The following is a 12,729-nucleotide window of genomic DNA, read 5'->3' as shown; positions in this document are numbered from 1 at the left end:
CATGGCCCTTCACTACATTCCTCAACATTTGGAACACGCAGGCACCTACGCCAGGATCCTGTTTGTGGCCTTCAACACCATCCTCCCGCTCACACTGGAGAACAAGCTCTCCCAGCTGTACGTGCCCGACTCTACCTGCAGGTGGATCACTGACTTCCTGTCTGACAGGAAACAGTACGTGAAGCAGGGCAAAAGCGTCTCCGACTCCAGGTCCATCAGCACCGGCTCCCCCCAGGGCTGTGTCCTTTCCCCCCTACTCTTCTCCCTGGACACCAAGAGCACCTCCGGCCACCAGTCTGTCAAGCTCCTGAAGTTACGCTCTTAAGACGGTGGAGATGATCATAGACTTCCGGAAGAAACCAGCCACCCCCACCACACTGAACGACACCCATCCTTCCGCTTCCTGGGCACCACCATCTCCCGGGACCTCAAATGGGAACTAGCTGCGGTCCATCAGGACCACAACCACACGCCAAAGAGGCAGCTTCTTCCCCACAGCCACCAGCCTCTTCAACAAGGCTTGTGTCACCTCGCCAGAAAGCAAATTCCTAGCACGTTGTAACTGCATGGCAATAAACGGTTTCTGATTCTGGAGAGAGGAGGAGGAGGGGAATAAGACGACGAGGAGGAAGAGGGCACACACACACACAGACACACAGACACAGACACAGACACACAGACACACACACACACACACACACGCACACACACACGACAGACATTCAAATCAGTTACGCCATTCAAATATATGAAAATCATTCCCAACCGATTCAAATGTATGAAAATCATTGTCAACTCACTAAAGGCAACCGGGACCAAGACCAATGCTTTTCACATGAGGTGCTCCTCAGAATCGACAACAAACTAACACCAAACAAACTTTTCAACAGAAGTAAAAACTTACCTGTGAAAACAGAGAACTTCAAGTCAACACAATGCTAGTCCTAGGGGTATATGGGATAGGCAGGCATGTGAGTAAGTAAGTAGGTGTGTAAATACCCCAGCTTGGTGCAGTGACGGCACAAAGAGCAGGATTCTCCAGGGATACTGTTCAGTTCCCCGGGATCCTGAATACATCTCAAGGCTGTTTGAGGGTCAAATACAGAATTACAAAGCAAATGTTTCAACCTAAGAGCTATGTGCTTTTGAGCAGTCTAATTCTGTTGAGTAGACAAATATAGCATCTCCTTTGAATATACAACACACTCAAGTGACAACACATTCTAACACACAGCAAAGCACCTTCTATGAAAGGCATAGGGCTTTATGTTAACATACTCTAGTCCAGCACCATTCATGATCATACATGATTCGCACACACACCAGGCCTACAGTACATACCGTTGGACAAGAAAGCTGTTTACTGAAAATAACTCCTGTCTGATTCTGTGACCAGTTGTCCGTAAGTATCCAACATTTAGGTGTTTATAACCAGGAAAAAAAGAACATTGAGTCAGAGCCGTAGCCAATCAAAACTGGAGCTGGGGGGAAATCCTTAGAGGGACTAGATTACTCCTGCTAGCAGTCTTAATCATGGCCTGACGGGCTGCTGGTGACCAATTAGGACATAAGTATGTCTGTTACCTGTTGAGAATACAGGTGCAAAGGTCTTCTAGACTTGTAAGACTGCACACAGCTCACAGGAGGCAATAAAAGTAATATGGGAAGATAATATTACTGTAAAAGGAAAAGTCCTTCTCACCAAGAGTTAGTCATCCGATGTCAAGTTGGAGGAACAAAGCCAACCCAGCGTGTACAAGCGAGTGTGTGTGTGTGTGTGTGTGCCTCCACTTAGATCTGAAAGGATTGTTCTGGTGTCTATGGAGGGTTAGGGACTAGGCCTATAGGGCCTAGGGGTTGCCTATGAACAGACCCTGCCTGAGCCCTGCTCCTTCTCTGTCAACCTAGTCCAGCTTAGCCTGGCCTATCTGCTCTGACACTCACAGAAGCCCATCCGGGTGGATAGTGACCCCCCACCCCCTCGACCCCCCCCCCACACCCCCCTGGTGTATTTCTGTCCCCAGGACCCCGTCTCTGCATGCTGATACCCAGGCGCAGCCCTTATAAGTCACTGACTTATTCCAGGAAGTCTCAGCTTGTGTAACTGTACTTTTTACCCCATGGGGGAGATTATTATGAAAATGTTGAAGATTTAACATTGTGAGGGTAGCTGCTGTGTCAATGAGGGTGAACCATGTCCACACAGAGAACCTCTATAAGGTCTCGGGCACCGTGGTTGTACTGTAGAGCTACAGCAGGCCTATGTGACATCATTAATTATAGCTAGCGGTTAACAGCTGGGAGAAATGCATGTTGACATACATAGACATAGTACATAGACAGACAGATATACACACACACACACACACACACACACACACACACACACACACACACACACACACACACACTGTATCAAGTGAGTCTAGTTCATTTTCTGAGGTCCTCTCTCAACTTGGTTGAAGAAAAACACCATTTGATTGGCGGAAGTTATCAGGATAGATAACCATCACCTCTCATCCATAGTTTCCATGCACAGAGATCTATGCAGCATAGCCTACTTCCTCAAACCCTTATCATAGGTAAAAACGCTGGACTCAGCATCAGTTAATATCATCGTAATGTTCCTTCGGGTATCAATACAGTACGCCTACAGTAGCAATTTTACCGGATAGACTTCTATCTACTTATATTTCTGCCTATCGATCAGAAAGATTGACAGGTAGCCTGCTTTGCTAATTAGACTACATGAACACAAGTGTCTACTGGTAGCAGTGTTTGGTTACAGCATGATTCTAGTCTAATCGTTTTATTCATTCAAGAGTGTTTCAAATTACTTGACCCATAAATGCTTCACTTAGCACCAGAAGTGTAGCCTACCTCTGATGTTTTCCCACGTCACTAATGGCTAATGACTAATGATGGGAGAAAAACACGAAAACTATGTTCTTAACAATGGATCAATTTGTCATTAACACACAATCAAGCACAATATTAAGCTACTTCAGGGTTAGGATCTACATATAATTTGGAATTTGAAAAAGCCTATTGCGTATTAATTTGCTGCAGGGCTATCTCATAACCTCATCAATTCCAAATAACATTCCAGTTAATCGGTCAGTCGTGCACTCACGCTCAATGAGAAGCAGGCTATCATAATTTACTTACACTTGGCTGTCACTTGTAAATTCACTAAATGACAGCTGGCGCAATAAAATATATGTCTTGTAATCCAAATCAAATGATCCTCCAGGCGATACCAAGTGTCCATCGAGCAATTAAAACGTGTGTAAAGTTGTGTAGCCTACACCGCTATCATTCCTCAGTCAGGAGCGATCGATGGACTGTTCTCAGATCAGCCCGGTCTCAAACGGGAGCCGTGCACATGCCTGACGAGGCGGTGCTCTGTTAATCACGTCCAATGGGAAGTTCAGGATAAACTCAACACGGCTCTCAGCATACATTTAAGGACTAATTGCGAGCATTCTTTCCTTCAGATTAAAGTCTCGAAATGCAAAGGACCATTGCGAAAGAATGTTTAACTATTTTTGAAGATATTAGAAGAGTGTTTAATAATTAAAGGGATGATACAAAACATAGCCTACAACTTCAAAATGGTGTTTCCTAGCTGGGTCGGTTATGTTATGGCCTTTAATTATTGACAGCGGTCTTTATGAAGGGAGACCTTGGCTGTATGCCTTGTTGTTGCTTCGGGACTAGGCTACTTTACTAATTGAAAGATGACTGCAGACAGTGTTTGATATTTCCCTTTGAAATCGAGTGAACACCCACAGCAGCTGGTCGGTCACGGAAGCTCGACAGTGTAGCCTAGTGGGCACTGAAGAGTTGAAAACGAGTCTGTTTGAATCGTAGACAACAGGGCCATCTACTGGCGAAGGGCCGCTGTGCCCCTACCTTGGGTGGCCCTTGCATCTGGAGTATAGCATCCTTCATTATTATCAGTCATGACCATTCGCAGCCTCTAGCTCATTCGGTGAAGACAGTCACAGCTGACAAACAAACTGTGTCTTGGATCACAAAAGTAGTCTTTGTTGGTAATTATGTAATGCTATAGCCCCTACTTCCTTTATAAGAATGCTAGGCTATTTGCTTTCAATTTTTTTTTTCACCAGACTTTCCAAATAAAACAAATCCAGCTGCCGTGGCTACAGGCGCCCTGCGCACTAGCGAGCTCTCCAGCACCCGGACGGTGACGCACAGAGCGCATACAGTAGATCTGCCTGCCTGCCGCCCGGTCAGGACCATGGTGCTCGCCTCGCTCCTCTCTTTTTATTTATTTGTTGGCCTCTCGGGCCAGTCCTTGGTCACTTTTGGAGATGCCATCGAGGATACTCTGGCACTGGGGCACGCCAGCCTGAATGAGATGTTCCGTGAAGTGGAGATGTTGATGGAAGACACGCAGCACATTCTGGAGGAAGCGGTGGATCAGGTTCGTGTTCCCCAGTCACTCACTCTTGGATTACGTTGTATAGTTTCGACTCTCCAGAACTTTCTCATCTTTAGCTAAACAAATAATAGTACCTATTTCGTTCTTTCTTTCTTTCTTTCTTTCTTTCTTTCTTTCTTTCTTTCTTTCTTTCTTTCTTTCTTTCTTTCTTTCTTTCTTTCTTTCTTTCTTTCTTTCTTTCTTTGTGAATGTGTTAGATGTGTTGCAATTAGGCTTTGGATAAGGCACAGTCTATTCTTACGGCGGTCGTAAAGACTTGCCCGCTATTCTTACGGCGCAATATATCTACCGCCATCTCGGCGGCCGTAAGACGCGCCCGCTGTCCTTACGTAGCTGAATTTTGTTTTGGGGATTTCTGCTTTCAAAACCTAACCAACTCTAACCCATATCCCTAAACGCTAACCATAATCATAACCCAAATATAAGGTAGGCTATTCACTGCCAAAATGCTTGAAATCGTAATTTCCAGACCCCGTAAAATACTCACTACCTTTGGATAAAATAGTATAATAGCCAGTACAGTTGAAATGCTTTATAAACATGGGCTGTATTATCTTGCAGTTTGTTGACTAATGACTAACATGTTCAAACAGTTCTTGACAGTGAAAATAAGCTCCAGTGTGTCTGTGCCCTGTTTCACCAGATGGCCACTGAGAGTGCCAAGTCATCTCTGGTCGGCCCAGACAAGCCTGGCACACCCCCCGATGAGCCCACCCGGGCGTCTGCTCAGGACAGAGACCACCCTGTGGACAGGACTGACAGGGTACACTCTGTGAGTTACCTGTTCCCACAACATGTTACCTGTTCCCACAACATGCATTTCAAGGGGTGGATAAAAGAAAAAATAATGTTGTTTTTTTCTGACGAAAACCTTGTTTTCACCCTGCAGGAGGCTGAGAACAGAACAGAGGAGACGTCCAGTATGGAAACCATAGGCAGATGGAACGATGTGGGTCACGTGAGTCTGGATGTACATCTTTTCTTTGATTAAGGATTATGGCTTTTCTATAACCTTATTCTTAGAACTGTACAGGGCTACAGTATGTCAATTAGGAGACCCAGGTTTGAGTCACTGTAGTCATCAGCTTGTCTCATCTCAGTTTCAATGTGGCTCTATGTTGACCCCTATGCCTATATTTGATTAATTGTCTATGCCGATATTATATTTCATACAGTTTATATCAAACCTTTTCCGCCCCTTTAAGGTTCTCTCATATCCTTGAAATACAAGAGAACAGGAAATTAGCGCTTTGTTTAGAGTCGGAGAGACTGTATCGTGCTGCTCCAGTTTCAGACTACGTCAATGTTCCAGAGGATCTTATTGGTTATCTTGAAAACATGTCACATAGAAGCAACTTAAAGACAGTTGTCAGCTGCTGTAAGATAAATGAAGAGACACAAGGAACACTTTTCCACACTTTGAACAGCTGTGGTACATTTTCTGTTGAATGAGGTCATTTTTATTACGAGCTGAGTAGGCTGTACTTTTCATTGTTAACCAACACAAGAACACCAGTATTTAAGTCATTATTCTACAGACTGTTCAGGCATCAGGGTTTTTACAACGGTTTTTTGATCTTTACTTTCCTGGCAGTGGGACAGAATGTGGTTGAATTAATAGACCTGTAAAAGTACTGGGGATAGTCAGTCAGCTGGGAAGACTCTGGGGAAATGACTAATGCTACAGTTAACTGTCTCTGTGGAAATGACCAACCTTACAAAATGCATTTAATGTAGGAACATCTCTTTCTCATAATTGTTATTGTGCTGAATGGTTCACTTTCTTAGATTCTTTAGACCACACATTTAGAGAGGGGAAAAAGTGAGTTTTAGAGGGTTCCCCAGAGCATTTTATTTTACCAAAAGATATGGAGATAAATGCTATTTGCAGCCAGTGTAATGGCTATACACATATGGGATTCATTAACAGAATTACAGTAGTGGGTACTGGGATTGTCCTCTCCAGTGTCTCTTGGTGACACACACGCGCACACGCAAGCACACACACACACACACACACACACACACACATACACACACACCACTAGAAACCATTGGTCACAGAAGGATGTGTTGTCACGGGAACAGGGAGTTGGCTGAGATTGATGTGAGTGGTATGTGAAGGAAACTATTACTGGTGACGGCTGCCAGCCTGAAGCACACACACACACACACGCACACGCACGCACGCACACACACACACACACACACACACACACACACACACACACACACAGACACGCACACACACACACAGACACACACACACACAAACAGACACACACACACACACACACACACATAGATTCTCTCTCTCTCTCTCTCTCTCTCCGCTCTCTCTCTCTCTGCTCTCTCTCTCCCTCTCTCTCTGTCTCTCTCTCAAAACACACACACATTTGTCTAGACGGCGATGTCATCGAGGAGGATCTGTTTGATCCTGCTGGTCTCCTCTCAGTGGTCAGAGTTTGAGAGGAGTGGAAACAAACACGTGTGAAACACTGAGCATGCTGCCCACATCTTCCGCTGCCTCCATGGAACTCATTTTGGTCACAACATCTGAGCACCTCCAGCAGATACTGATTGGTGGCTGTGAAACAACAACAGCGTTTCAGTGTTTTGGTTTGAGATCATCGTTAACCCTTCACAGGCCAGTGGAAAAAAAACATTAGTGCTACTGTAGAACACTTTTAGGGAAATAACTGACATTATTCAAAGCACCTCTCACCCTAACACATGTTGTGAATAATTCTCTGATGTATTTTGCAGCTTAGATCAGATGTTATTCGCAGTCCCTAGTTATGTAAGCATGTTTCCCGGACCAGAATGCAGCAGGCCTGCATCTCATCACCTAATTATTCTGACTGTATTAGCAAACATAGAACATACAGTAGATAAGGAATAGTTATGACTATCATCAAATATAATTGTGTATTATAAGCAGGTGATGCATATGGATAACCATAGACAACAGGTTTACTCGCTACCTCTATCTGATGATACAATGTGACGTCTCTCCCAGGAGTGCATGGTGGATGAGGACTGTGGGCACCTAGGTTTCTGCCTGTATGAAGTCCAGACCTCCAGGTGCTTCCCTTGCAGGTCTGTGGATATGGTGGGTACTGTTCACCTTTCTGCTTTTTTTGACCGAATGTCAACATTTGCTACACTGAGATTCTCTTCTTTGGCAGTCAATGTAAGTTATGATAACATGTAAGAGCTGCTCTGTGTGCATGTGTGTGTGTGTGCGTGTGTGTGTGTGTGTTGCTGCCTGGCATTTCAGACATGCACCAAGGATAACGAGTGTTGCTCGGGGAACATGTGTGTGTGGGGGCAGTGCACAGTCAACGCCACCCAGGGCGATGCAGGCAGTATCTGTCAGTACCAGAGTGACTGCAGGCCACAGCACTGCTGTGCATTTCAGAGAGGTAAGGTCAAATCTGTTACAATAGCAAATCTCAAATACACGCACATCAGACCAAGCTTACAGAACTTCCATTGAAGATCACGTGCAGGAAGCTTACGGACATCATGTGATGATCAGGCATTGAATCTGGATCACCACAGACTGTATTATCCTTCGGAACTAAAGCCTTCATTATTCCCTCTTTCCTCTTCTTCTCTGGTTTCCTATCCCCTCCACTCCTCCCTCTCTGTTTCTATCCTTTCCCCTTTTCTTTCCCATCTCCCTCGCTCCTCTCTTTTACTCCTCAATACCTGCCACCAACCCCCCCCCCTCCCCTCTCTTTCCTGGTGACTGTATCAGAACTGCTGTACCCAGTATGCACCCCTAGACCAGTGAGGAGGGAGCCGTGTCTCAGCCAGCCCAACCTGCTGATGGACATGCTGGCCTGGGACCAGGACGGCCCCCAGGACCATTGCCCTTGCGCCAGCGGCCTCCACTGCCAACAGCACGGGTGAGAGGCCAGGGTGCTGTTAAACCTGCATAGCAGTAATAAAGATCAATGCAGATCAATTCAATTCAACCTTGACAGTAACATCGGCGTTTGTCACCGCTCTCCAGGAAGTGATGGGATAACATAAAAATGCAACTAAACATTTTTCACCCATCACCCTAAATCTTTCTGTTTCACTTGGCAGGCGTTGGTCCCTGTGCGAGCAGTAGGTGGATGACACACTCATGGAGGAGGCCTGGACATTCAGAAGAACCTACTGTGTCTGAGAGGAGATAATGGTGCTGCTCTATACAGAAACAACCACTACTCCCTAACACACCCTCCAGACATGTGTCTGAAAGGACTGGATTGGCATAAGCAAACTGGTGGCCCAGACTTCCCCTATTATTGGATAGGTGGGACATTCACCATCTTGCTTGCACTTATTAGAATAGTTTGGATCTACATGTGTGTGTAGGGAGTACTTGGGATAAATGTTGCTTCTGGACAGTGTAGACTCTACAGACTTTTTTTTACCCATACCGTACATGACAATGTTGGACAACAAATGATTTAGGCCAGATGTTAACGACTGACATGTTCTCAGTTGCATTGACCTAGAACAAATCAAGGCACTTGGTATTTCATCTCAGAATAAACTTTTAATATAACAATGTCTTTTTTGAATGATATCACTACCACCAAGTATTCTTTCCCTGTAGCAGCTCATCTACCCTACAGTAGACACTGTTACTCACACCCTAGACAAAGATGAACAAAACAGATCATATAAAATAAACCAGATGTAATGATTTTTATTTTATGCTCAAAAATGCAAAATGTCTACAATTATATTTGTTAATAATAATAATAGTAATAGTAATAATAATAATTCATTGGGACAAACTACAATCCACAAATTATTTAAATTTCTATTGTAGCGTAAAGTCAAGAATCACAAATATTCACACTTGTTCTCAGTATTTTGTGGTTCCTCCCTTGGCCATAATAACAGCAAGTAGCCGCCTTCTGTCGTGTCAGACGAGCTTGTGGAACTTCTTTTCCTCAACCCTTCCTCCATGCACAATTGTTTATGTTCCTTCAGGTGCTTTTTTGAGATCAAACCACACATTTTTATATTACCTTTATTTTACCAGGGGAGCCCATTGAGACCAGGGTTTCCTGTCACACCGAGGCACATGTGGCTGATCGGCATGGTTATGGCTCTCTTCTGTCCTGGCCGCGCAGTGGTGGAATGAACTGCCCACTGATGTCAGGACAGCAAAGTCACTGCCCATCTTTTGCTGCAGGCTCAAACTCATCTCTTCAAGAAGTACCACCTGGATCCTCCCTCTTAAGCACCTATATATATTTTCATATGTTCATTTTGCTACGCTTGCACTTTGTCTTCAGCATTAGATTATGCTCTTAGTCACTTGTTTAGAAAGGAGTGTTGTGAGTTCTGGCAAGTAGTAGTAGCATCCTGTCTTCCCACTTTAAATGCAGTTATTGTACTGTAAGTTGCTTTGGATAAAAGTGTCTAAATGACTGCAATGTAACATAAAAACACCATACTGGACATTGAAGTCTCTTGTCTCTTGAAGCTCATTCAGTACTTATACATACTGAATATGTACACTAGGTGGCAGTATTATTTTACAGTTTCAGAAAAGACCTGTCATATCAGGGGTGTATCTTGGTTTCAGTGTCTTTTTGACATGCAGTCTATCCTCAACATATTCTTTGCATAAGGTATGATGTGAGACCAGCGATGAGAACACACTAGAGATTATCCTTCTAGATGCATATATCATCAAACATAAATTGTTTAACTTCATAGGTGTGGACAAACCGGTAGCATATTGCAAACACTGTAAAATGTACATCTACAGTACAGATTCAAGCCCAGGTGATTACGCAAACACCTTATGCAAAGAAAGTTTTGAGGTAGGAGATATGCCATCACAGGGGTATCTCAAAGTTAGTACAGTAGCTACATACATAACCCACAGGTGCACAGTCAACTCCGCATGTGTGGCACTGTGTAAGAAAACATCCCAGAGTAAAAACATTATCACACTGTCAGCTCAGCTGGTTGGTTGGCCAGTGATCCTCACTGTGACAAGCTACAGTATAGCATTCTCTCATTTGGTGGATTATGCAGCAACGGTTGAAGATTTGTGTTACGTGGGAAATAGTAGCCAGAATATAACCATGAAACACCATCATATACAAACACCAAGGCCACAGCCGGCCAAATTTTCACTCACAGGACATGGCAAACATAGCAGACACTATCTAGCAGCACCATTAACAGGGGCTGGAGTAACCCAGTGTGCTTTCATATGTGACAGATAGTAAGCATAATGCTATGCCCTCAGAGATAAAAGGATGGGATGACTGAATAAGGACCATATGTAGCCAGATGCCCTGTGATACACAGCACAGCTGATGCACATCATGGGGATTGACCATTACAACAGCAGGATAGACTGCAGCCTGTGGAATGGATCTGTTTAACACAAATGAACAGCACTCACTTAGGGGATTAGTGGTTGAGTATCCCTACAGGGATATCCACTGCTGGCCCTGCAGAGTGCTCCGTGAGATGGACCATTGATTACTGTCACTTCAATTCAAGTAGCCCTAATTCATGTGCTACAATCTGCTTTTATTCTTGGGAAGTCAATGATAGGAGAAACCCCAGAGGGATGATGTGAGTGATAGGGTGTGTATAAGGAGTTTCTCATAGGCTACTATTTCCCATATAGCTCAATTCCATTGAAGTTTGATTTGATGAATGAAACGACATGTCATTGAAGTGAAACACTCACTTTCAGCGGTACAAGGCCAGCCACATCAGGCACCCAGTTGTGACTGAAGAAGTGGGCATACAGTAGCCTAATATTTGCGGCAGTTATACACTTTTTACATCAGTGCTGATGAAGTGAGAGTGTCCATCAGTAGCCTTACCAGACCCTTGACGTGTGTCTATAGAGAAACTTACCAGACCACCGAGATCACACAGGGTAACTAGCTAGACCCCGTTTCACAAATGTTGACGTCACGCGCGCTGAGTTCTCATCTGCCAACCCCTCTTCTTCCTCTTCTCTCAACCCCTCTTCTTCCTCTTCTCTCAACCCCTCTTCTTCCTCTTCTCTCAACCCCTCTTCTTCCTGTTCTCTCAACCCCAGCTCGAGCTCAACCCCTCTTCTTCCTCTTCTCTCAACCCCAGCTCGAGCTCAACCCCTCTTCTTCCTGTTCTCTCAACCCCAGCTCGAGCTCAACCCCTCTTCTTCCTCTTCTCTCAACCCCTCTTCTTCCTCTTCTCTCAACCCCTCTTCTTCCTGTTCTCTCAACCCCAGCTCGAGCTCAACCCCTCTTCTTCCTGTTCTCTCAACCCCAGCTCGAGCTCAACCCCTCTTCTTCCTGTTCTCTCAACCCCTCTTCTTCCTCTTCTCTCAACCCCAGCTCGAGCTCAACCCCTCTTCTTCCTCTTCTCCCCTCTTCTTCCTGTTCTCTCAACCGCAGCTCGAGCTCAACCCCTCTTCTTCCTGTTCTCTCAACCCCAGCTCGAGCTCAACCCCTCTTCTTCCTGTTCTCTCAACCCCAGCTCGAGCTCGCACTCGTTCTTTTGCCGTTACGGAGCTGCGGCTGTTACTTGGAACCTGGAGACAGTTGGTACCAGGAAAACACAACACTCGTCCATTATCCAGGTATATTTCGTTTGTAATGCCATGTATTTCCCGTACCTGACTTGTTTTGAGTTATTCTATTTCTTATCGATAGTCTGACGTTGTACAGAGTGGTTCTGGGAGCGAGGTGCGACAGCACGCCGCGGAAGAGATGCGCAGGAGGGAGGGAGGGGTAGCTAGCTTAGCTTCAGCAGCTACAGGAGCTAACGGGGCCAGCTGTGTGATGAATGATATGTGCATGGATTTTTGTAATTTCTGGTTAGTCAGCGGAACTGTTCTATCATTTATTTTTTTCTAATACAGTATTATCTTGTATCTAGGCCTAGCGAAGTTTCACAAGCTAGCAGCTATTGGCTACCATCAGGCGCCCATTACAAGGAAGCTCAGTAACTAGCTAGTTAAGCAGATACGTCGATGAAACTAGCTAGCTAACGTTAGCAGATGGGGCACATTTTCATTCACTCTATCCATTTTTTTTTCATCGTAAGCATGATACCCAAATATAAAGTTGGCTTATTTGTCCAGAGTGTCTAGCTAGATAATGCCTGGCAAGTTCACTAGCCATGTGAGGCTTCAACAGGCAACTTCATGAACTTGGCCGGGTTGATGTCCAGCTGTCTAAATTATAATTCGGGTCACAAGCTTGCAGAGGGATCCTATGACCAAACAACCC

General features: G+C 44.8%; 1 protein-coding gene across 1 annotated transcript; it reads left to right on the top strand.

The window, feature by feature from the left end:
• Position 1: 1 nt before the first annotated feature.
• On the top strand, positions 2-8,386 carry dkk3b (dickkopf WNT signaling pathway inhibitor 3b; the record flags this gene model as incomplete). Its single annotated transcript, XM_084452766.1, has 7 exons — positions 2-196; positions 4,319-4,450; positions 5,112-5,231; positions 5,358-5,426; positions 7,488-7,580; positions 7,749-7,893; positions 8,232-8,386. 7 exons carry the CDS (start codon positions 2-4, stop codon positions 8,384-8,386), a joined length of 909 nt encoding a protein of 302 aa, XP_084308892.1.
• Between the last annotated feature and the right edge of the window lie 4,343 nt (positions 8,387-12,729).

Source organism: Borostomias antarcticus, assembly GCF_949987555.1.
Source record: "Borostomias antarcticus genome assembly, chromosome: 18".
NCBI classification, from domain to species: Eukaryota; Metazoa; Chordata; class Actinopteri; order Stomiiformes; family Stomiidae; genus Borostomias; species Borostomias antarcticus.
Note: the sequence above shows the minus strand (reverse complement) of the source record. Positions and strands in the feature narration are given on the sequence as shown.